This window comes from Coturnix japonica, chromosome 5, assembly GCF_001577835.2.
Source record: "Coturnix japonica isolate 7356 chromosome 5, Coturnix japonica 2.1, whole genome shotgun sequence".
Lineage (NCBI taxonomy): Eukaryota > Metazoa > Chordata > Aves > Galliformes > Phasianidae > Coturnix > Coturnix japonica.
In genome coordinates this window covers 17326203-17351192 of record NC_029520.1, presented here as the reverse complement: position 1 = coordinate 17351192, position 24990 = coordinate 17326203, and the positions used below count along the sequence as shown (strand labels likewise).

General features: G+C 37.7%; 1 protein-coding gene across 4 annotated transcripts in view; it reads right to left on the bottom strand.

The window, feature by feature from the left end:
• IFTAP (intraflagellar transport associated protein) overlaps positions 1–24990 on the bottom strand; it is a 43340-nt gene that overhangs the window by 17841 nt on the left and 509 nt on the right. For 3 of the 4 annotated variants that reach the window (XM_015864233.2, XM_015864234.2, XM_015864235.2), the window contains exons 2-5: positions 16131–16288; positions 3314–3468; positions 1818–1889; positions 840–885 (exon numbers count right to left, since the gene is read on the bottom strand). In XM_015864233.2, coding sequence (XP_015719719.1) covers positions 840–885; positions 1818–1889; positions 3314–3468; positions 16131–16233 — 376 coding nt within the window. In that variant the 5' untranslated portion in view covers positions 16234–16288. Of the gene's footprint in view, positions 1–839; positions 886–1817; positions 1890–3313; positions 3469–4735; positions 4842–16130; positions 16289–24990 lie in introns of those variants that run through there. The other variant, XM_015864236.2, reaches the window with a different exon arrangement.

Below are 24990 nucleotides of genomic sequence, written 5' to 3'. Positions count from 1 at the left end.
CTTCATAAGGATTCTGCACATACAGAAAGAGAAGACTAATCAAAGTTAATGGATTAGACAGACTAATTACAGTAACAACTAAGGACCAAAGTCTTCTCTGTCACAGCATCTTCCAGTGATCTTAAGCAAAACTTTTAAACTGTATGGCTTGGTTTCTTTGTGCAGTCACAAGTATAGATAAGGAAAATCACCAGAAGGTGTTCCATTTTGGTAGAAGTTAAGACCACGCAAGTACATGTAATAGACAAATAACTGCAAACATAATATTTCTATATGCTTTTCAGTGTCAGGAGAGTTAATTTTTTATAGTCATAATGTAGCAGTTCAAAACAATTCAAAATGCTTATAGTTTGAATTCTTAAAGAAGTTCACTGTGCATTAAAGGTAATTCTCATTCATTTTAAGCCCAGGATGAAATCACTATAATGAGTAGGGAAAACATTTTCATTAAATATTTCCACTTCATAGGATTCTCTCTTAGCACCCAATTTACTTCGTGGGTTACACTTTGTAATTAAAATAATTTCTATACAAAACAGAGGAATAGGAAAATGTAGGAAAGTTGCCACAGAAAGTTGGAAAACCTTGAAAAAAAATCACTGCCTACCTGGCAGCTTAATGTCTCGTCTTACAGAGAGAACATAAATACATTAATCTGGTGAATATGGGAAATTGGGAATATTTTCTAGCAATGGAAGAATGGAGGGAAAATATAATTTTTATGAGATAAACTGTTCTGCTAAATAATGTTTCAGAGTCAATAAATAGAATAAAAAGTAATGTCCATACATGTGAATCCAAAGACAATGATTGTGAATATGAAGAGGAATAAAACCTACCACCGCATGGCCCTCCATCTATGTCTGTTTCTAAGTAATGGTCCACCTGCAGTGAAAAAAAATATATATATGAAGTGGAAAACAGATCAAATTCCTTTCAGTACAAACTACCGAAAGGCAGAAAAGCATTAAATTGTCTTCTTCATCACCTAGATTCTCCTCTGTATTTTTCCAAGAAAGAATATGATTTTATTTTTTTTCAATGTGAGACACAAAGGAAAAACTTCTAAGTGTAAACAAAGGATTGCAGCTGTTGCATACTGACTACAGCGAAAGGAGCTCAAGCTGAAGAGCAACCTTTTCAAAAACTTGGTAGGAAGATGGAGAAGTAAAATATTTTCAAAGAAGAATGCTATTCTGCGGATTCGCAAAGGCACTACATATGACACGGGCACAGCTTAAACTGGAAACAAAGCACACTTGATCTTTCCATATTTGATATTAATATTGAGCTGAATGGAAAATGAAAAAGCTATGAATTATGAAAATCTTAGTGCTTCAGCTTTGGACATACCACTACTGTTTTTATCAGGCTGATACCCGCTGAAAACAGTCCACACTGTAGAACAAGTATCACAAAAAGAGTTGTTTGGTATTCAGGGTAGCACTCTGAATACACACAAATGTGAGAGTCAAAGAGCTTTCCCAGCCCATCTGTAAACAGTGTTACAACAAAGGATTTCTTTACTATGCACAGTAGAGTCTTCTGTGTTTCTGTGCAGTAATCAGGGCTGCTCTTAGATCATTTTTTTCCAAACTGATTTGGCACTATTGTGTTACACAACCTTTATACTTTAATAGCACATGTTCATTAACACTTGGAAAAGAAATCTGGAGGATGATGGTCTCATTCTTCTTTCTCACAGATGTGAAAGAAATACACTGGCAAGCTGCAAATGCTTTGTTTGTACATAAAGCAAAATTCAGTGACGTTCAACTCATAATCTCCAGTTTGAAGAAAATGAAACGAAACCTCACCTGAGCTCGTTCAGATAGACTGAGGCCATTTCCATCAGAGCCACCAGTTTTCCAGGTCTCATTTATGACCTTCTGTAGATAGATGTGCAGAAATATGCATGAAACAGAACCAAAGCAATAGTCAAGTTTATTTATACCCTTCCTGATTTACACACACAGATTCTTGAGAGTGATTAAAACTGATTAAAACTTTTATAAAGTGAATGCAGTGCTGCTGAAAATAGAATGCATGTAGGTAATCCTTTGAAATTCCACATGGGACCAGACTGAATTAGTATAAGTAATCACACTATGCCAAAAAAAAGCAACATTTGGAATAGAAGCATTGTTTACAAATGCAGTCTTTCCCCTTCTTTCCTCAAGGGAGGTTTAAAGGTTACTGTGGCCAACTTAATGTATTAAAGTTTCTTCCCACTACTATTCTAGCGGCTTTTCTGATGCATTTTACTACTACTGTATTTGTTTCTAAAACTGCTAGTGTGACAAAAATGTGGCATCATGGCTGAAACTTTATTTGCTGTAGCAACAAGGACCAGTATTAAGATTTTCCTTAACATAAAGGATAATGGAAGCTTCACACTGCTTTACAGGGCAGAAAAACAATTCAAAGTGGCTAAAAGAAGAGACCTAAAGGCCATCTATAACAGTGAAGCAACCATACTCTTCATGAGATCAGTGGCAAAAAGATTTTTGTCATTTTTGTTATACAATCAGCTGATAGAATGTGACTGTTTAAAAAGCCTTGCTTGATTCTACCTCAAAGGCATGTGTTAGTAAAGAGAAAAATGACAGCTTTTTCTCTTTGACTGAGGCCCAGCAGCGCCATCTTTTGAAGTCACTGAAGTGTGCTGCTCTGTACATTGCACAAAATGACCTTCTACTTCATTTCTAATAAGAAGCTTAATGAATGGAATTTTCTATTACAGGCAAGATTGCAGCTTGATTTTTTGTTATTCATGAAGGACGGTAGAAGTTCTTAAGAAGTAGACTCAGATTTCCACTTTGCTCTCTCAAGATGATGTCTGTGGTTTTCCTGTCCCTACACATTCCTAATCTCACAGGTCTCCAAAGATTAAAAAGACCTCTGGCCTGCCTAATATTTACTTTAGGCAGCTGAAGCAACAGGATTCTGTATTTTCTAAAATCCTCAAGCAAAGTAAATCTGTGCATGCTGGTATCCACACACTCAAGTCTTTTGCCAAACCTTATCATTAAATGCAGTTTTGAGTGAAAGCCTAACAATGTTCTTTGCGGGGCTCCTTATTTATTAGTCAGATTAGGACAGCTTTGCAGTAGAGAAAATGCCACTGTCAAATGTGATCCCTGCAGGTGCTTCTGTAAGCATTACACACTTGGGTAGTATTTTAAATATTTGCCTCAGATGGGATAATGCCATCAGCATCTAACATTTAGACAGTATATCTCTCATTATTTTTATTTCTTTTAATCTTTTTGAAACTGATGCTTGTCCACACAGACAAATGTTAACTTCCTACCTTATTCTCATTTGGAGTCTGTGGTGGGAAAGACACGAGCTTTTCTTTGCTTCTTTCAGATAAACCATCCTTTTTATCTCCATATGAGATCTCAGAAGCAGAAAACGATTTTCTTAAGGACTTTTTACGTCCTTGGATTGTCTTCCTCTCTTCTTCTGCAAGGAGAATCATATTACATCAGTTAATATAACGGCACCATCCACGATAAAGAAAAGCATATGATTTTCACTAGACGTTATACCAGCTTCTTTCAAATATTCACTTCTCATCTTATGCTCAGAACTTTCGTGTGCATGATATACATCTGCTTTGCAATCTTTATCATAAAGCTGAATATGCAGTTTGAACTCCCAGTGAATAAAGTATGACCTATTCCTTGATACAGAAAAATTCATTGTTGAAAAAGTTACAGTATGTAGAAAACTTTACATACCTTCATATACCTATCTATCTGATAGGTTACCAAGAACAGGAAAATGCTCTGAATTTATTATCTATTGCTGTAATTATCTGATCCAAAAATTCTTGTATTTTCTACCTCAGTATCTTGCTATCGCCCTGTTTATACTCATGAATAGCCCAAACACATGCTCCTGTATGTGCATCCCAACCATTAGAGCAAACATCCATGTTGTCTGGTATAGAAGTCAGCCCTGGCAATTCATTTTTTATAGCTGTTACTGACACCAGCTGTGGTCTACCCAGGTCCACAATCTGCAAAGTTCTTGGGTTTCCACATGCACCATTGCCAGAACCTCCACCAGACCAGGACTATGTGATGAGATGCAGTGACAGGTTGTATAAGCTATTATCACTTTAAAGTTTGTAGAAAGAGGACAGCACACAATTTGCCACCAGAAAGGTAGAGCCCCAGATCGTAATCTGATAAAAGGTTTCTGCTTAGAAAGATGTACAATCCTAAAAGGATGAGAAAGCAAACTTCAGGGTCTGGCTTCCTACGCTGTCTTTGACACTGAGCAAAGAACTGCTCTCTTTATCACAAACCATATCTAGCTTCTGTATCTTTATTTAGTAATACACCTCATTTGAGCTGAGACCTTTAGGTACTGCTGCTTTCAGTGTTTAAAACCTACACTAGCAACCTGACTGGCCAGGAACAATTTTGCAGAGAAGATTTGTTTCCGTGATCAGACTAATAAACAGCCACATGCCAGTGGCATTTAATTGTCAAAAGTTGAGGTTCTGAAATTAAAGACTAAATATAGATGTTTTAGAAGGCTTTCTTCTTTTAGGGGATTCTTCAGACTGGAAAAAAATTTTGACATTGTACTGACAGAAGACTGGGATACCTTCTCTATGTTTCTTCTATACATCAATAGTGGCTAATTGGGCCCATGGTGAAAATAAGAAAGTATTCCGAAATATAAGTGAGTCAGCAATAGTTTCTGATACCTTTCATACCTTTTAAAATGCCATGTACAACAGAAGGAATGACAGGACAACTCCTACTTCTTCTGTCCATCCTACCAGACAGGTCTCTGTGGCACAGAACAGCCAGCAAAAATTATGACACAGCAGTGACATCATGGATGGAACCTCCACAGTGCAGAGTGCAGCTGAGAGCTGACTAGAGATCAAGACAAGCATATGCATGGAAGTTTGGATTTCTAAACTCACACTGAATGTTTGCCCACAAAGTAGCTAAAAAAAAATACGAATTGTAGCCAAAATAAAACTGCCTGACTTTTTGTTTAATAAATAAATAAATAAAAATCCACTATAAAATATGGAGAACCAGGTGAACTTTGCACTATGTGGGAAAAAAAAATGTGGATTTTAACCAAGTTTCTTGGGTTTCGTTTGAAAAGTCTACTCCATAAGAATAAGAAACACTGCAGTACATTTCTAAAGCAAAATTACATGTTATAGGCATTAAAGTAATTCTTGCAGAGAGCCTTAATGATGCCCTTGGGGTTAGTACATTCAGCCATCCACTTTCCCACAGACTTATTAATCCCCACAGACAGCTCTGTGCTGCAGTTACTATGACACACAGAAAGGGCTGACATTCTGGGCATAACCTTATGTCCGTACTTATAAGAGTCAGGTTCATAAAAAAGTAAATTGCACCAGATCAGAACAGCCTTGCAAACAGGTTTTAAAACTCAACCACAGATGGATCCTCTGAATAATTCCTAAATCCCTGGTCTCTTGATATGACATCTGGCTTCTCCTTGCTTTTTTAGCAAGTGTTTTCCTAAAACAATATTTGGAAACAGCACTACATATGGGCAATGTCTTCTTCCTACACATTCTCTTTTTCAGGCCATGGAAATGAAGCTGTGTTACATCAGAACACTCTTTCAAACTCTTGACAGGTTAAAGTGATCACCCACTATTTGAAGATATTGTCATCCCACTTTACAGGAAGAACGTGATTAGCGACTCAAAAAGCTTCAGTCTTTTGTTGTTACAGTGGTTCATCCTGTTTTATACCAAGAACTGAAAAGTTTAATATTAAAATCTGACAAACCACAAGAGCATATTAATGTCTTTATGCAGTCAAACACGTGTATCCACACCATAACAATAGGAATTGAGGAGCCGATATCCAAACTGCACATTTAAGGGCTTTTATATATGAAAACCAGAAGAAAGCTTCTGGAAGCAATATACATTTCTCAGCAGAATTAACAGAGGCAAAAGGCATCATCAACTTTAATGTTCAGCATCACAATTCATACACCAGTAGGCTGTGAATAAACTTACGTATAGAATCATAGAATATCCCAAATTGGAAGGAACCCATAAGGATCATTGAGTACAGTCTCCACCCAGCACCACCAAAAAACAGGCTATAAATCTGACACTGTCCAAACACTTCTTGAACTCTGGCAACCTGGGGCTGTGATTACTGTCCTGTGGAGCCTGTTCCAATGCCCAACCACTCTTTCAGTGAAGAACCTGAATAAGCCCACATCTATCTCGGGTGCCACTGTAATCATTCTTTTGGGCAACAATCCTCCTCAAAAGCACAGATCCTGAATACTCCAAATAAAAGCATATCATTTAACATCGGAAGACCTAGGACAAATAATTTTCGTTAGTTACAATTAAGCAGTCCGCAAACTTATTTTATGACTTATTTTATGTTTTCTGGACAGCTGAGCTATTGTCACAGACAAAAAGTGCATTCACAGTATTTGTGTGCCATTCATTTACTTCAGACTACCCAGAACAGTGCTCATTTTCCAAAGCAGTTAGCCATAAGCTGCTGTTAGACACATTATTTTTTGTTAAGACCACCAGCATTGTTGAGTTACATAACATTAAACATTATATTTGATGAAACATTTACAACTGCAATGTGACACTAGATTAATGACTGCAAGGGGAAAAAAAAATTTTACAAGGACAAGAAAAAAACACAAAGAGATTGTTATATGCTTCCTCAGTAAGAGTATCAGCTATGCACCCATGTACATAATAAGGCTATGCCACATGAGCAAGCAGGGAGTGGGAGAATCAAACATAATGTTCCACACACAGTGTGCCTCAGGGCAGATGAGATCCACTCTTCAGATGACTACTGATACCTGTAGTTTCTCAACACATGCACCACATTACTGGCTCTCTTTAAGCAGTAAGTTATTATCTTAAAAAATACATTTAAAACAACACAAATTGTTCTAAATCTAAAGAAATTGGCAATTTGCAGAGAAATAGCTTTATTCGACAGTATTCTGAATTCCAGCAATTTCTTTCCTTACTTTTGAAAGAGAATGGAAAGGAAAGCAGGTCACATTCAAGCCAGTGAGAGGCTTGCTTAGCCTCCCCTCTTCTCCCCCCCTTGGCTAAGTGATAATTGACTCATTATTCACGGCAAAGACCCAAATGTGTACAGCACTAGCTATTCATAGAATCATAGAATTGTTTGAGTTGGAAGGAACCTTTAAAGGTCATTTGGTCCAGCTCCCCTGCAATGAACATGTACACTAGAACAGGTGCTCACAGCCCTATTCAACCTGACCTTGAATGTCTTCAAGGATGGGACTTCCACCACATCTCTGGGCAACCTGTGTCATCACCCTTATTGTAAAAAAACATCTCTCTTCTACCCAGTCCAAGACTCCCCTACTTTTGCTTAAAACCATTTCCTTTTGTCCTGTTACAACCCATTCTGATAACAGAATGTCCTCTTCTTTCTCATGGCCCACTCCACCAACCTCCCCCATTCCCCCTCCCCCCCCTCCCCTTTCCCCCCTCCCCTTTAGATACTATGTTTAAAAAAAAAAAATAAAAGATACAAACATAACAAAAAACAGCTGATGTTTGAAAGGGTTCAGTGGAAGGGTTCATATATTCACTCTGCAGACAGCTTTTCAATTTTACTTTCTAGAAATTCCATTGTCACTACCTTAACAATGAAATAACGAACAAGCCTAGGTCTCTAGAAAAGCAAATCTCAGCCTCTTAAGAGCAATACCCATCATTGTCACTGAGAAGTATGTTGCAGGCTTCAGTAACATTTCTATCAGAAAGAACATCAGGTTGATACATTCTTTCTGTCCAGCGTCTATCCTCTATATTGCTTAAAATTATCTTTGTCTTTCAATTTGGAAGGGAATCTTTTGAAAATGTCCACTGATCACCCATATATTTCAAAGAATAATGGGGTCACTTACCACAAAGCCAGAGAAGAGAGCTATCAGGATTATCAGGAAAAACTTTCTGTCAGTGAAACCTATGAGATGAAATATTAGCCCCAGCCCCAGAAGAATGATAAAAGTCCCTTGGTTTGAAACATTTCAAAGCAAGACCAGAAACAGCGATCAATACTGCAGAGTACCTGGCCTGAGATAACACACCAGAATAACAATATAGGATACCAAGTATTTCACCCCTTCAATTCAATTGATTGATTCCAAAAATGTTTATAAAATTTGGATGAGAATAGGGCCCCTTTTAACTATTAGGAAAAAAAGCTAATGCAGCAAAGTTCCAGTTTGCCTTTTTGTCCTCAAAGTATTGGACAGCATAAGGCTTGTCAATCCCTCAAATCCCTTCAAAGTTACGCTTTGATGCAACCCCCGGGATACAAATAATGCAGTGTCTTTGTGCAGGGCTCCTGAACAAGAAGTAATTTACTCACAGTAGCATGATAATGGTCTTGTACAGAGGTCAAGAGTACAAATTTCAATTTTATTTATTATCTCAAACACATCAGCAAACAGACACGCATAAAGCATAAACAAACTGAAATGTTTCCATAAACTATCACTCTGGGATTTTCAAACCAGGAAAACAGCATAGAAATACCTACACTTACCTGTTAGCAACTATGCATACGGCTTTATGGTGCTGAAGTAATTTACCCTAAATGCCAAGCCATACAGGAAAGAAACAGATTTAAAGCCTGAAAATCCAATTTGTTGGGAGGATAATTTTTAAAGCTTAGTTTTTTGCTGTTGTTTTTTGTTTGTTTTGTTCTGTAATTGAATCAAACCAGCTCCCAGATATAACTCTGCAGTACCTTAATCAAAATATGCAGCCTCCCCCTGCTTGTATATCGCACAGCCAAGCACAGAACTTGGTGTTTTATTTTAGTTTCTTAACCATGGAAATCTGCTTCGATTTACATTCTTGAGCTATCTTCCTTTTCCCATGTATTTAAATACATAAATCATTGTAAATTAGTGCAGAATTTGTCCAACTTACTTTGACAAGCAAAAAGCCCTACTACTCCATATAGTGAATACCTCAAGGATCTCAGAATTAGGCACGTATTTGCCTGTTCCAGGACAATGGAAGTGCCTAAACAGTTATCTAATGCTGTTTTCAGAGCACTGCGGTGTCCTGCCTAATCTGCTGCCACCCAAAAAGGCAGTGGATTTTCCATAGACACTGTAGCATATCTGCCAGCCGTGGGCATCTGAATTATCTAACTCCTAGATACCAAATTGCTGAAGTCCTATTCAAATCTTTCACAGCTAAAACTCTCACTGATTTCAATGACACCAATCCCATAGCAACACTAAAAGCAGAACTCCTCTGTCAAAGTTACTCAATCTGTGAAGCTGAGAAAATAACAACTTACTGCACTTTCAAGACACGTTATGAATATTAATTTGCACACTGAGGCAAGTATGTCAAACATCATTGTCTTCCATTTCTGCATTTCTCCTCCTATTTGATTAACAGGGAGTTTTATGCTGCTGGTTCCCCTTTCCCTCAGTGCAGCCTTGCACCAGTGTAATGGATGTCTATGGAACTCTCTTCTTATTATGCCAGAACAGAGTTCAGTCAGTATAGCCCTTTCCCTTACATGCTTGATCTTACCCTCATTAAATCACAGATGGTCAGCCAAAAGCACCATTTCCCTGTATTTTTTTGTTTGTTTGTTTCATTTAAAAGATCAAAGATATAGCCTTGATACTTTGCTCACCAATACCAGTGTTCTAATGAAAGTTCACAATGCCACACTGAGCAACTGAAGGAACTGGGTCTGCTTAGTCTGGGGAAGAGGAAGCTGAGAGAAGACCTTACTGCTCTCTCCAAATACCTGAAAAGGGCTAACACCATTAGTGGGGTTGGTCTCTTCTCACTGGTGACAAGTGACAGGACAAGAGGAAATGGCCTCAAGTTGTGCCAAGGTTGTATATCAGAAAAAACCTCTTTACAGAAAGGGTAGTTAAACACTGGAATAGGCTTCCCAGAGAGGTGGTTGAGTCACTGTCCCTAGATGTGTTTAAAAACCGTTTGGATGTGGTGCTCAGATACATGATTTAGCAGAGGGTTGTTATTTAGGGTAGTATGGGTAAGTTGTGGTTGGACTCAGCAATCTTCAAGGTCTTTTCCAACCTGAGCAATTCTATGATTCTGTGTCCTCAGCTAGGATAATATTCTGTAGACTGGGACAAGTAACATGTAATCTCTTAAGTACCGATTATTACTTCTAACTGTCATTTTTGCATATTTTACTTTAACAAATATATTTTTAAAAATTAAAAAAAAAAAAAAATTAAAGAAAAAAATTTAAAAAAAGGCATGGAAGGAATTTCTGTATCCATTTCTTCCAGGGAAAGAAGAATGACTGTTGTTTACATCAAGTATATTTCAGCCACCCACACATCTGCTTTAGCTTAATGCATAGAAATACTTCTTCATAACTTAATCAGCTCTTCATTTTCAAAAGTTCAACTGTTCTTTTACTACATCAGTATCTCTCCACTTCTCCTTAATGACATGTATATGCTGTGTTTTTATGTACTGTTTATCTGTATCAATATCTATGTCTCTGTTGGGTTTTAGTTATTGTCAGTGTTAGAAGAGTGGCAGTATTTCCTGTTTATACCATATTCATCCAAGCTGATCATTTTAAAACATGCATTATTCTTCCACAGATCAACAGTGCTGTTTCCAGATAGCTTCTACATTTGAATACTGTAATGCCATTAGTTAAGCAACAGAACAAATGGGCATTTGAGCACCTCAGCAGCATCCATGAACAAAATTCTGCTTCTTCCAACAGGTAATGACCAACTGTAATCTTTAAAATTTTCAGAAAACCATGACAGAGTTTTTAGAGCAGATTCTTGGCTGCTATTAACCAGCTCAGTTCTAGTAAGGGAGATATACCTCTTAATATCTGCCAGGACCATGAGGTGTCTACCATTACCAAGTAGTGCCAGTGCACTAGACCTGATTCTTTACTTCAGACAGGGGGTTTCTGCTGTGAAGGAAAAACATGTTCTCAAAGGCACAATCTTTAGCTACAGTACGTTGAGAGTGTATCATTATGTAAGAAATTGAAGGTTTTTTCCTGAAGCTGATAAAGGTGGGAATGCTTCTGATGGCTTCAGTAAATCTACACCATCCTTTTCTGAGTGCAGAGAATGTTACTGCTCAGAAACTGTGTTTGAGGAGTAGCTTGGGAAAATTTGAATTTGACAGTAGCTAACAGGAGAATTCTCATGCAGTATACAGGAACTTCACACTTCTAAGCCATCCTTGGAATGTCAGCTAAAAGATACAGAATGTATTTAGAATTATTTCTACACTTTGGGGGAGCGGGGGATTGATTGTTCTGCAGTCTAATAAATCAGAACAGAATTAGTTTTAAAAACCTTCTGTGTAATTGCATTCTAGGAGAATTCAGCACAAGTAGATAAGTAGATAAGCACTGTAAGGAACAAGGCAACCAGACATAATTAAAGCATCTGACATCCACAAAAGGGGTTCCTTTTTTAACAAGTAATATCCATAAAGAGATTGCAGCAGGTAAGAACAAACTTCAAAAGAATCACAGATCCCAAGTATTTTTAAAAATCCTTGATTTTGGACATTACCATTGAAAAATTATCTTTGGAGTGGCCTGCTTTTTAAAAAAGGCAAATAGATACTTCTTTGAAAGTAGGCATTTCTATGTGATCTCATACTGGACACAGGAAAGAAATATATATATATATGGAAAGTTCAACACTAAATATAATTTGAGGCCACAGTTACTGTATCTAGTTGTCCTGTCAAGCCCTTATATGGCTCTCATCTCTGATGTTTGCTTTGTGCTATTTCTTCATCTAGAAAAAGAGAGCTAACAGTATTTCTTCACCTCACTGGAGTGTCATGACACTTAGCCAACAGCTGCATTTAGCACACTTTGATGCCTTTCAAGGCAAGGTGAAAAGGTAGAGCAAGGGTTCATTCTGTGTTATCATTTTATATAGCATAACAGAATTCAACCAGGGCCAATATACCGCTAGAGGCTGAAATGTGTACCAAAACATCAACAGCAAAACTACTAGATATTTTCCTTCCTTATATTCCAGAATGATAACAAAAATGACGCAAGTTATGCATAGAATAAAAACACATCTTTCTCCATCTGAAAATCTTTAAAAATTGTTCAGTAAGAGGCATCACAGGAAAGAAAAAGTTGCCATTAGGGAAGCACCACTGTCCACGGGCTGTCTAATTTTCAGGGAGTCAGAGTGCTCCATCTTTATCAGATGCTGCCAGTGAGCTGCTGTGCTCAGTAATTTCCCCTCTTTATGCCTTATTTTATCCATCTATACAATGGAAATGAAGTATTTTACATAGCAAGCACCACTGAGATCTAAGGGCAATAAATATCCATAAAACAGATCCCCCATTACTATTTCAAAAATTATACATTGTGCTTGCATCTCTCTCTCTCTTTTCTCCACATTTAAGGGCTCTGTATGGTATTTGATTCTACACTACATTGAATGAAGGTTACAGAGATGGCTACTACATTTATGATCAATAGAAAACTGCAGATTTTTTCTCCCAACCCATTCTTTCCAATGATCCAACAAAACACATCAATAAAGAGCTCTGAATTGATGCTGTTTCCCTATTTCATGCCCTGTTTAAGTTCCCTGGGGATGACAGATTAATTTAATTAGTTTTATTGAACTGCCTAGTTGCTTTTATTGGCAAATCCACTCATACAAAGAAGGCTGCAAATTTCTCTTGGGGTTATCATTGTCCTACTGGTCCTTTTTTTTTTTAAATTAAAGTGAATTTACTGTCATTTCCTATATAGTTTTCTGCTATGTTTTCTGTGGTTGGACTCAAATTTGTAAAGTGCCTTTGCTGACACTTATGTTGGAAGTTTAAAAGTGTTGTTTTTTCTTATCACGGTTAACAAAAAAAAGGAAGCAGACAGCTACCATCAAATGGACTGTGAACTAAATACATCAAGAGCTTTCACTGGGGATTTAAATTAATTTGATCACAACACAGAATATAGCTCTTGCATGCCACCTGGAAGCAGAGAAATTGTCAGCCACTGTCCAACTTCCACTGCCCGACAGCCTGCTGTGTCCAGAAGCATTAAAAGAGCAGCAGTGAGGCTAGGAAGTATACATCCAAGGTTCAGTTTACTTGGAAATGGGTCTGATCAAAACCCTCAGACCTCAACACTGAGCCAAGTAGGGTGAAGTACCTGAAATAGAGCAAACATAACAACAGCAATGGACTGTACTTAATTCCAGTGGTCAAGCAGACAAGAGCATGGAGAAACTGTGAATCAGTCCTTGAGTTTGGCTAAGAATTTTATTCTAGCAACAGCTTCTTATTCTATCAGCTGACTGATTCAGGATTATATATATATTTCTATCTATACAATATATATGACACTTCTAAATATTATGCAATTAAAATCCATCAAGTTCTGTTGGATAATATATTTTTTAAATGCTCAGCTCAGGGCTCTTACATATCATTTAAGCAAGTTAATTCATGTTCTATCATTATTAGATCTGGTAAAAGTGAAGGAAAAGCCTTAGAATAGAATTTATTGTCTATTAGTCTATAAAATTTTGCCACATCAGCAAGCACACTTTAAAACAAATAGACCATGAGTCACTGTTTTTTTAACAATGCCATAATGAGGAAGACTAAATTCCTGTATCAAAGATACGATTTTACAGTCCCATTAAGTTTAAATCACATATGTATCACTAAATAAATTACACAGGTTTTAGAAGGACCTTATTTTGACTCCAAATTTTGTTCCATTCAAGCTGAAAGGAGTATTTTCTCAAATATCATGATGAGGAATTTTATCTCTTTTCATAGTATACAGAGAAGCCAAAGGTAATTTCACACTCAGACATAAAAGGAAAGCACTCTAAGCATAAGATTTCCTTTAATAGGATGTTAGGAACCCTTACAAATCCAGTGAAAGCCAGGCTTGCAATAATTCATTAATATTTGGTTCACCATATTTACAAGAATTGAAGTGTTCTGTCAGAAGAAGACTCTAATGTGTTCACAAGGGCCTAGTCTAGGCTTATGTTTACAGTCTCAAAGGGATCTGTCCAGATAGCCCAGAGCAGTCAATGATGCTTGGATTTTGTACTCATGGTATATATTTTTTTCAATTTTATTGAGTGTAAATTTAACTAATGAAGAGAAATCACACACTAGTTAGAGAACCCACTTCTTATGAGATGCTTGCAAAAGTAATGAAGAAACCCTTGGTGAAAATATCCCTGCAACCCAACGAGGGAGATAGTACAAATTTATGTACAAGTGAAAGTCACCTTATACAAATACGGTACTCTGAAATCAGTGGAATCCAATCAGTTCTATTTGTTTCTTCTGTTTGCAATGTTACAACCTAATTTACAAACATAACTGAATAGGTTTGGTTATTTGTGTACACAAACATATCTCTATATCTAATGAGGCAGGACTACAAATTCTATTGCTAATGCTCATTGTAGGAAGATGCAGAGTGTGAATCTACACTATTATCAGGCCAAATTCAGAAAGATAATCTGTAAATGGCCAGATTTTGTTTGACAGTGACCACAAATGCACCTCCACAGTGAGTATCTCAGCTTATGACATGAAAGTGAACATTTCTGGAGCCTATTAACAGATAGTCTTCTTAAGCTATTATGGTTCCTTTTTTTTTTCTTTTTTCTTTTTTTTGAATTGTTTTTTAAAAGACAAATGACTTATTTCTCAAGTGCAAAATTGAGAAACTAAGAATGTGATGCTTTGCAGAATGTTTTTCCACTGTTCTGATGCTAAAATGCCTTTGCCTTAAGTGGAATTTCTACAGGTCATTAGTTTATAATGCAAACCAGCACCTTCGGGTATTTTTAAAGGAAAATGAAGACAGTAGAAAAACAACCTGAACTATTTTGTTTACACCACCATAGGAAGCTACATTTCTAAGCATTTGATTCAGTTAAAACTCTACCTTTGATATACAGAGTTTTAGTGGCAGATGCTGTAGTGACAGTGAAAGTGACTGAAATACACGCTGAAGCTTTTTGCAAGTAGCATCATGATATGAAGCATGCTTCTAAGATAGGACCTATCCCCAGAGCATCAATCATATATAAAGAAGACCAGAAGCTAATTTTCAGTCCTCTTATCTCATCCCCCAGTGCCTCCTTTCTCTTCTATTTTTTATTGGGAGGAGAGACAGAAGGCTGCCACAAGATTATTTCTGAGGCAGTTTTGACTCCCCCACTGGTTTTCTGCTCAGTGCCTGTGACTGACACTTAGTTCTGCCTGAAGGACAAGTACAGGACAGACTTCTGAGTGCTAGTCAATTGAGCATGCCTCATGGTGTAATTGGAAAACACAGTACTTCCACAGTAAGATGAGGATATCATCCTCAGTGCAAAGGTGTAGTAAAGAGAATTATAACTGAGTAATATGTAACTCTCAGTTATTTTTATTGCGCCTGAAGGAATGGCCAGAATAAGTGAACCTAAGCTACAGAATTTGGGTCCAATTCTAAACTTCCTTTAGCTCAGCAATGCTCAGATAAAAATTAAGCTCCACCTTTTATTTTACCTGTAAAGCAGAAGACCTTTTCAGTCTAATTACCCTAACATGATATTCCTTCATTCAAGTTACTTGTAGAGCCAGTTTTGTGCTTACCATAACATAGCACAGAAAGCCAGCATTATTAAAACAATGAAACTATCCAAGCTGCACACATCTTAGGCCACTATGTACTACAAAGTATTCTTCTTAGCTGCTTCTTTTATGCGTAGTTTCCTAGCAAAATGACACGGGACTTGTGTAAGGAAAGCCTAGCCTTCCACATACTGCCCCCCACAATGTTCCTAAATAAAGTAAAACACAATTAACCACCTTGTGAGGCCCTACCTCAGCAGTGTGTGAACCAGACTAAGGAAAGCTGTCATTAGAGATTTCACTGCTGTTAGGAGAAATAAAAACATCAGAAGGATTTGCCTAAGGTCACAAAGCTGAACTCTAAATACTACTGCTGCACTCCTTACCAATCTTTTACCATCTTTTCAGGCTGCAATTTCTGTTGGGAGACTTGGGATGTACATACCTTTCAAAAGATAAGTGAATGTGCTTAGAAACTCTTCGTATGTCTGCTCATGGCTATTAATAAATTGATCAAGGATGCAGTTGTTTATCAGTTGTTCTCCCATAATCCACACCTTGCCAGTCAAATAGGTATATCTGGGTTAGCAGACTTCTCTTCTCCTGCAATTAAAAAAAAAAAAAAAAAAAAAAAAAAAGAGCATATGTGACTGTAGGCAGCAAACATATGAACTGAAGAGTCCCTAACCATTTATAACCCCTACAATGTCATTTTTTTCTTCACTCCTTGTGAAGTCCCAGTCTCTTCAGTTGGACTACATACCACATTTCCCCTGAACTCAAGGGCATGTAGTAACTTAAAGTACAAAGAGAAAAAGTGTGAAGATGTATGCCTGAAATTTATGTTCTTGGGTAATATGGGCCACATAAGAGCCAGGTTCTCTAAGCAGGGTTCCTTCCCCTCACTTTGAGTTGTTAGTCTTCAAATCTGTCAGACCCCTGCCTTCTTTGCAGAAACAGTGACACCACTCACTAACTTGTTGTTGAATCTTGCAAGTAGGACACCTGTACGCTCAACACTTGGACCAAATCCATCATTTTGCAGGTGCACTACTCACTGTATCATCAAAGCCACAGCACCCAGATTTCATACAGCACGTGAATCACAATGTACACGTGCACGCTGAGGCAGTGTACGGGACAAGGAGAGTGTGATAGAGCTGGGCAGCTGTATAGAATAGCAAGAACCCTGTCTTGAGAAGGGAAGAAATGCCAAAAGGTGCAGAAACACTATGTTGTATTTTCTTAACTTGTATAAATACAATTTAACAGCTATGTGATATTAAATAGTTGATAATGTTACTAATAGTAATGTACAAGTAGGACCAGAGTGCCAGCAGTAGGAAGCCACAGGTGGGGGCATGGACACACACAGCTGCCACTCTCCCACAGTCTCAACCTAATTAGAAAATTGAAACAACCAGTTTGCAGACACAAATGTAATAAGGATACAAGAATGCATTATAAGAATGCACCTATTGCTTGATTTTCACACATTCCCATGCTTCTTCCCTCAATTTACCACAGCATTAGAAAGCATCTTTTGGGAATGAAACCTCAGTTCTTCAGCAAAACTTCAAATCTAACTTCAAATACACTAAGGAAGGGCTGCCAACTTGATTTTATACTTAATAGCATCAAGCAAGAATTGTTCCAAGCCCAGAATGAAAATAAAGCATCATTTCTAATGACAAACTCTAATTCTGCTGGATTGCCAGCTTGTAAAGAAAGCAAATGTTCCAAAGATGTGGAAACATCTGCATGCCCACATGACCTGAAGCTGGAGTTCACTAATGTTCTGCCAAAAGCAAACACGTATTACTCTGTGGACTGGCCAAGAAGAATATCATTTACCAGACTCTCAGAGTGGTTTATGCAAATTATGGTGGTTTCAGAGGGAAGCAATGCCATTCTATTCCTCATTATTGTTCAGTTATTACAGACATTATTTGAGGTAAATTTCATTACATGAAACACTGCAGTGATTTGGAAGGCCAGTGTCAAAGGAAAAAATATACATACATATATTTAATACGGTAATAACAAATTCTTGTTTTTCTCTGGCATCAATGATCTCCAAGCCCTTATAAATACTAATGAAATAAACACCACAATAGTCCCATGACGCACAACAAGCACATATTATACCCAATCACAGATGAGAAAAACTGAGTCACAGAGAGTTTAACTGACTTATTAACAAATCAGAGGAAGGCTGGCATCAAAGATTTCTTTACTCTAAAGCGCTCTAGTAAGAGTGAAAATTGATAAGCCACTTCAGGGGGGACATTTGTATAATGAACCAAGCTGGATGGCAGCTTTCTCAGTGAATGCTGTATTCTGCAGCCACCCAGACACTCGGTCATGCCTGAGACTAAGCACCCAGATCAGGCATCTGCATTTTGCTATAGCTCAGCTCTTACCCTCCTGCTCAGCCTCTGCTTTCTATAGAACTTGAGAAACCACTTCAAGTTTTAACATCCTGTGCTGGTCAAGCTGTGGAGGAGCAATAGTACAATAAGACCCTGGAGGAATACCAGCTTTTGGTCATTATCGTTAGCTAGTGTGTAGTGCTGAATTCAACTTGACAAAGTTTCAGCCATATTAGAATAGTGAAAACCAGAACATCAACCTCATGAAAAATCCAGTGTTGGATGTTGTTGGAATATAATCCAATATTTAATACCTGAAATCTCCAGATATAGGCTAAAAAGGAAGTTATCCCTAAAGGTTTTAAACATACATTACACTGATCCTATGCATTTTCATCTAGCATGTAGTTCAATATGCATGTATTGGGAAAAGCTTCACTAGAAAAGTAATCTTCTTTAAAAAATAGTGGAGAAAATGCCCTGGATAGTTCAAGCATGGATGAAGATGGGCAGCATTCTTTACCGAAATACAGACCAAATTTTTGTCCAAGACAAAACAGCACATCCAGAGTAGATCTGCTACAGCCAAAATAGTTACTGTTGCCTGACACTTGTATATGACAGCTGCTACCAACTGTGTCAATACCATTCATCGTTGTTGAGGAAATAAGTTATAATTCATATTTCTTTATTTCTTCTGCAGGGAGAGGATCAGATGTCTTTGCCTCACTTTCCTTGACACTTGAGTTAGTTTGATGCCCTTTAGGAGAAAAAAGGAAAGTTTTGGTTTCAGTGGTAGTTACTCTCCGTCTGAACAATGTAGTCCTTTCATTCTTAGATGTGAGAGTGCATCCAGTTTTTAAATAGTGGGTTTATTACAATCCATTACTGTAAGTTAAAATAGCCTATGTTATTTTTTCTCCCTCCTGAGAGTCTTCTGGTCAGTCTGCTTTCAATTGTTTACACTGCAAATCTTCTCTGCAGCTGACACATTGTGCAGTTCGTTTAAAAACGGCCCAATAATAAAATAGGTGGGAAACTGCAGAAAACTGAAGTGAATGAAAATGAAAATACAAAAGCATTGATAGGTTGAGCTCAATTTCTAAACATCTCGTAATGGTATCATCCATCCTAACCACATGTTCAACTTCAGGAATGTGAACTCCAAATGCTAACATCTGTGCTTTTATTTAGGCTGGTAGAATAAGACTGTGCAGTTCTTCAAAGTAATTGAAAATAGGTGGAACATGCAGGTATAGCTTCTCTCTGTTGGTTGGCTGAAGGAGTGTTCTGAGAGAACCTAAGCTTGCATCTGGACCTGAAAGGTTCTTCTTACCCGTGGTATCCTGATTCTGTAGTCTTAATTAACAGCTCTGTAGCTGTGCAAGAAAAGATGAAATCTGTGTTGGATTATTACTTCTGTATTCCATTTTTCTATTTATTTCTTGGTTTAGATTGTTATTTAACACAACTGTGACATTCTCATAAAAGCAATGGAGATAAAATAAACAGATGGATGCCAAAACTACAAGTAGGGTTTTCTCCCCTCTTTTCCAATACAGAATTTATTAAAATACGAATAATTCAGTGAACTCAGGTTACATAATATATTCTCTGTGTTTTTTCTGGCTCTGAATAGTTAAGTTTGGACTCAAATATTAGTAAGAGATTCATTTAAGCAGCAACTATTATTTCTTCTTTTCACATCTCAATCCTGCTCGTTCATCCAAATTACTATAATGAGGTTTCTTGAGGCGATCATTCATTTAGTCTTGCTGATCATCAGCAGATTGTGCAAAATCAATTTTGTTTCTCAAAATACAGTCCTCTTCACAGCAGTTTAAGCCAAACCAGAAATCTCTGCATTGAATCACAGAGCAGATCAAGTGAATATTAGCATGATTTCAATTACGCAGTTATTAGTTCCATCAAACAATTTTTAAAGTGCAGTGGAATATGGTTTTCCTGCATTTTTGAGTACTCCAGTACTTCTGGCAAAGCTCAGTCAGGTTGCCACGCTATGAAAATGCCCTACCAAAAGTAATTCTCAATTAAAATAAGGGTATTCAGAAATACACATAGATCACTTGTGGGCTCGTGGAAATTATCCCTACATACACCTGAGCTCAAGATTTTATAAACTATGTACAAATCAGATAAAATACAAATGTATTATTTTTACATCTTACATGCTGTTACCATTGGACTGTGCCTGATCTTTTCCTCATGTACAGCCAGTACGGGAAACAATTTGTCACAACTAACCTTTTCCAAAGGAGTCTCTAATACTTAAGATCTAACTAACACCTCATAAATGCAATCTTACCCTTTTACAACCCACAATACAGAACAAAGGAGCAAACATTTCTCTAGCAGCTCTCATCCACAAAGGTTTCATATACCAATCTGCACTAGAAAGAGCTTAAATTTAGAGACTCTTTTGACCTGGATACTTCAGCAAGGAGGCATGGAAAGTTGCAACCTCAGCATGTCCTTGAATGTTCTTGGTTTCATATGGACACAACACAAGCATCTCAGGATGACACTTCAAAAGTGGGCCAAGGGAAAGGAGTGATCCTGCGGGCTCTTGACCGCACTGAGAAAGGCAGAAAACATTTTTAGTGGTGCAGAACAGAAGGTTACCCACTCTCCAGAAGGCAGTCAGCTGTTTCCTTGCTGGCTAAACAGCTGCAGAGCTACAGTTGCAGAAGAAAACCTCCTGCCCACAGTCCTGCCCTACTTCTCTTCCCCCCACCCATCCACCTTGACAGCAGAAACCCCTGGCCACCGCCAGCTGCAGGGCAACCCAACCACAGGAATGTGCTGGAAACAAAAGTTTCAATTACAAGGCACAAAAACTTTCAAATGATGCTTCTTGCAGCACCTCTCAATTCAGTGTGATCTGCAGCAGCTAATCCTATTTAAATCAGCTGGATGTTTGCCACTGCCTTCAGCAGGAGAAGGTCTTAAGGGCACACATATAATGCATCAGCAATTTGCTTGAATGGAAGCTGCATCTGCTTATGTAAGTGCATTACCAAGCCTCAGAGTCGACCTTCCTGACGGTCAAAAACACACGCCTCTCACACACAGCTTGCAGAGGGTTTTACAGGATATGTAAGGGCTTTAATTGCAAGAAAGCACGCTGATCCTGCTCAGTTTCAGTGCTATTATGTTAGTACCATACAAGATCAGAGGATTTAGGCTTTTGTTACTGTGGAGTTGGGTTTTTTTCTTGGCTGTTTATTATTATTATTATTATTATTACTACTACTACTTTATGACTTTCCAATTGCTTCACAAGTGATAAGCACTTTAAAGACCACATAGAGAGCTTTGACAAAGGGCAACATCTCCTGTGCCCAAACACTTCTGAAGCACAGTAGCCACCATCCCCCGGAGTGTGATCTTCCAGGATGTTACCATCAAAGCACAGCTGAATGTAATCAGATGTTTTAAACCAGGTCTACAAATAAAGCCCTGTCACTCATCTATCACTGTTTACTGATGGTTTTGGAAGAGAAAGAACACTGAAAACTCTAAGACACTGGACTGCCTTCTTTCCTCTACAGGCTTGAGCCCTGAGTTTTGGCTATGTATTTAGCCACACATTTGCATCCTGGATGGTTACTTCCACAAACAAGAAGGATGGCATCCTCTATCTTGACTCCCTGAAGTGTGTTGCTGTAACCCATGGAGAGACATTTTCAATCCTGGGATGGAAGTTGACTGGCAGATAATATACTGACAGGTGTGGAAATATCTCGGTGCAACTTGGAATGACTTGGGACAAAGATGTAATTATATATTACCTAATTAAGTGTAGTAGGAGAAAACGAAGTGAAACAAAGCATCTCCATGACAATGAGCAACCCGCTGAAAAGATAGTATGTCAACGTTATTAAAATAGAAAACTGTGAAGAAGTCTATTGATTCATTTTCACCTTGGTTCTCTGCCAAATAATTTCAAGTTGCAAACCCTAGATATTCCTGCTGTGAACTGCACAGTTCTGAACATGATTTTTCTGCCTTGTAGATACATTATTCCAAAGCCAACAGCTGCCTGCAGATCTTCCAAAGCAGTTTGTCACTGACAGTAACAGAAGACCATTTCGGACTGACCACATCCTCATCCAAGACCAACATGATGTTGCCAACAAACTTTAATTTCTCTGTCTTCTCATCCACAGTAATTGGAAAAAGAACTTCTAGAGATAAGACACATCGAGTAGCAGAAGGAGAATAAAATGAATATAAAATGTTAAACAAGAGAAGGTTGGATTTTATCTTAAATATTTGTCACTCTTCTATCAGTAGGTCTTTTGATCTCAGATCCAAACAAGGGTTAGACTATGTGAAGCGCTCAATATGAATCTGTCAAATATCATCGGAGCACAACTGAAAATACAAATACATCTGATGTGAATACCCTTAAGTTATGGGCAAAGCTAAGTTCTTTGGCTCTTAACTCTGCAGTACAGTTTCCTTCGCTCTTTGTTTTGCTGCAGAAGTAATAGGCCCAAGTGGACAATACAGGGCACAATGCCTTAGAACTGCTATATTTCAAATGAGATACTCTACCACATCCTATCTGCATTACAGTTTTTCAGTGTCTCCAGATGATTTTTCACAAACATTGGTTGTGTTTGCTTTCCTGTACAAACCAAATTCCATTACAAGCTGTTCTTGTTTCTATTCTTGCTGCAGTTTCAAATGGGAGATGAGGCATTTCTAAAATACTGTGTGACAGATGTTGGAACTCAGGAGTGAGTGAAATAGGTTCAAGGAAACAGAAGCAAGGAGCTATGAAGAGTGAATTGTTTTCTAGGTTCTTCAGTTTACTTGCTATGCTATGTTATATAAGTGGTTTATCCTCTGTGCCCCAGCACTGCTGGCTGCTGAAAGAATATGTTACCATAGGACTTTACAGAGCCTAACTTGAAGAAAAGCTCTGTGAATCTGATGAAAAATGCCACAGAAGGGAGCAAAGTTTTCATTCTTTAAGATCTAATCAGAGGATCACTGACTTCAATGGGATTCAGACTGAAAATGTAGTCAATCCTCAATCATTCTTTTACTACACACTGAAATTAGTACACCTTTGAGCACACATAAAAATTACTTCAGCTTGTATTTTACACTAAACTGGCAGCAAAAAATTCCAAAAAAGATCACAAGCTTGATGGGTTAAGCAGAGTAAAGAATTAAACTACAAAGAAGTACACACTCCAAGCTTTAACAGTTGTTCAACTCGTTCAGCTGCAAAGAGTTAAAGCTCCCAGAGGCTGGTGGGTTTCTTGTTGTGCCATCTGAAGACAAGAGAGGAAAGGTAAAAAAAAAAAGAGAGAGAAAAATAAAACAGTCACAGCCAGTTAGCCACAGTAGACTGAGTTCTCAGGAACACATCTGCAAATTGAGCAGATAGATTCCCATCCATGCCACAAGCCCCTGTGCTGTCAGAGAAGATTCCTCACAGTGCTCACATTTGAATCTCAATTACATAGAAAGATTTTGGAGGACACAAAAGCACTCCAACAGCCAGGTACGTCTGCCTTACTGTTTTACCCCGAGCAAACTTGGTTGATACACTTAAGAAATGTTTAAAATACTATTTCTCAAAACAGTTCCTTTCTTAATCCTCTTTGTGGAGTACTTCAAAGCTCTGCAGGTGTCTGGATATTATTTCGATTGTGAAGAATTTGGAAGGAGTACTTGCTCGCAGTTTTGCAAAAGGAGAGACCCTGCAGATCAGACAGAGGAAAAGAAAAAATATATAATATTGCAAGACAAATTTAAACGTACTGTAGATAACTGTGTTGCTGCCAAGTTACAAATAATTACAAACTAATGACAGAGTTTGATGGTCAGCAAGAGGCATTTACCAACTAAGACTCCATGCTATCATGCAATCTGTTTTCTCTCCATGTCTAATCAGTGCTATTCAAATACCTAATTTTATGACTGAAAGGTGCTTGTGGTTTGCTGCAGTTCATAAGATCTAATCATTTACTACTTGGCAACATTCCAATTACTGTGAAATTAACATGAATACGGGTGTTGTTTTGGGTTTTTTTATGTCATGTTAGTAACAGCTTAGAGGTGGAAATCAGCACAGCCCAAGATCGGCCACACAACGTGAACGTGCTACAAATAGCACAAACAACCTGGAAAGACAAAACAATCCCAGCAAGGGCCTAAGGAGCTACTTCTGTCACTGAATCCAGGATAAAGATTCTCTCCTTCACTTACTGAACTGCTTACTTATTTAAAGGCCAAGGAATACTAAGCAAGTGACAAGGAAGGAGTGCTTTTAAGTATGTTTTATTTAACCTGCACATTCTGTCTGTCCATCAATCTAATTTTAGTTACTTTCATTGGTCTTTTCCCTACTCTATTTCCAACAGTTTCTCTGGATAGTATATACTTAAGAACTCAAAACTGCCAAAACAACAGTTAAACTGTTTGCCATTTTTAATGCTCCTTTGATTTCAAATACAAACCAGTTGGAAAATGCCGTAATCCTAACTTACTGGTGTGCTCGTGGCATCCTTAGTGTGGAAGTTCAATTACTTTACTAACGACCGTAAAAACAAAGAAGCTACATAACTGCACAATATGAAAGGCAGGAAATACAACCAAGGAAACCCAAATGTGTGCGTACTCCTCTAAAGAGACCATTTTTTGAATAGCTGTAAGAAACAAGCAGCAAAGATTTCTGTTTAGCATCTCATCTGAATGTAAACAATTTGGCAAATATCTCTTTATACAAATAATAACAAAAACATCCTCAGAACAGGTTGCTGCTTCACTGTGATATTTGAGTGATACCACAATATGCAAAAAAGAAATTTGATTCTTTCTTTTTCTTTTTTTCTTTTTTTTTTTTTTTTTCAATTGACAATAGTACGGGCTCTGTGTTCGCGTGTTCCCTCC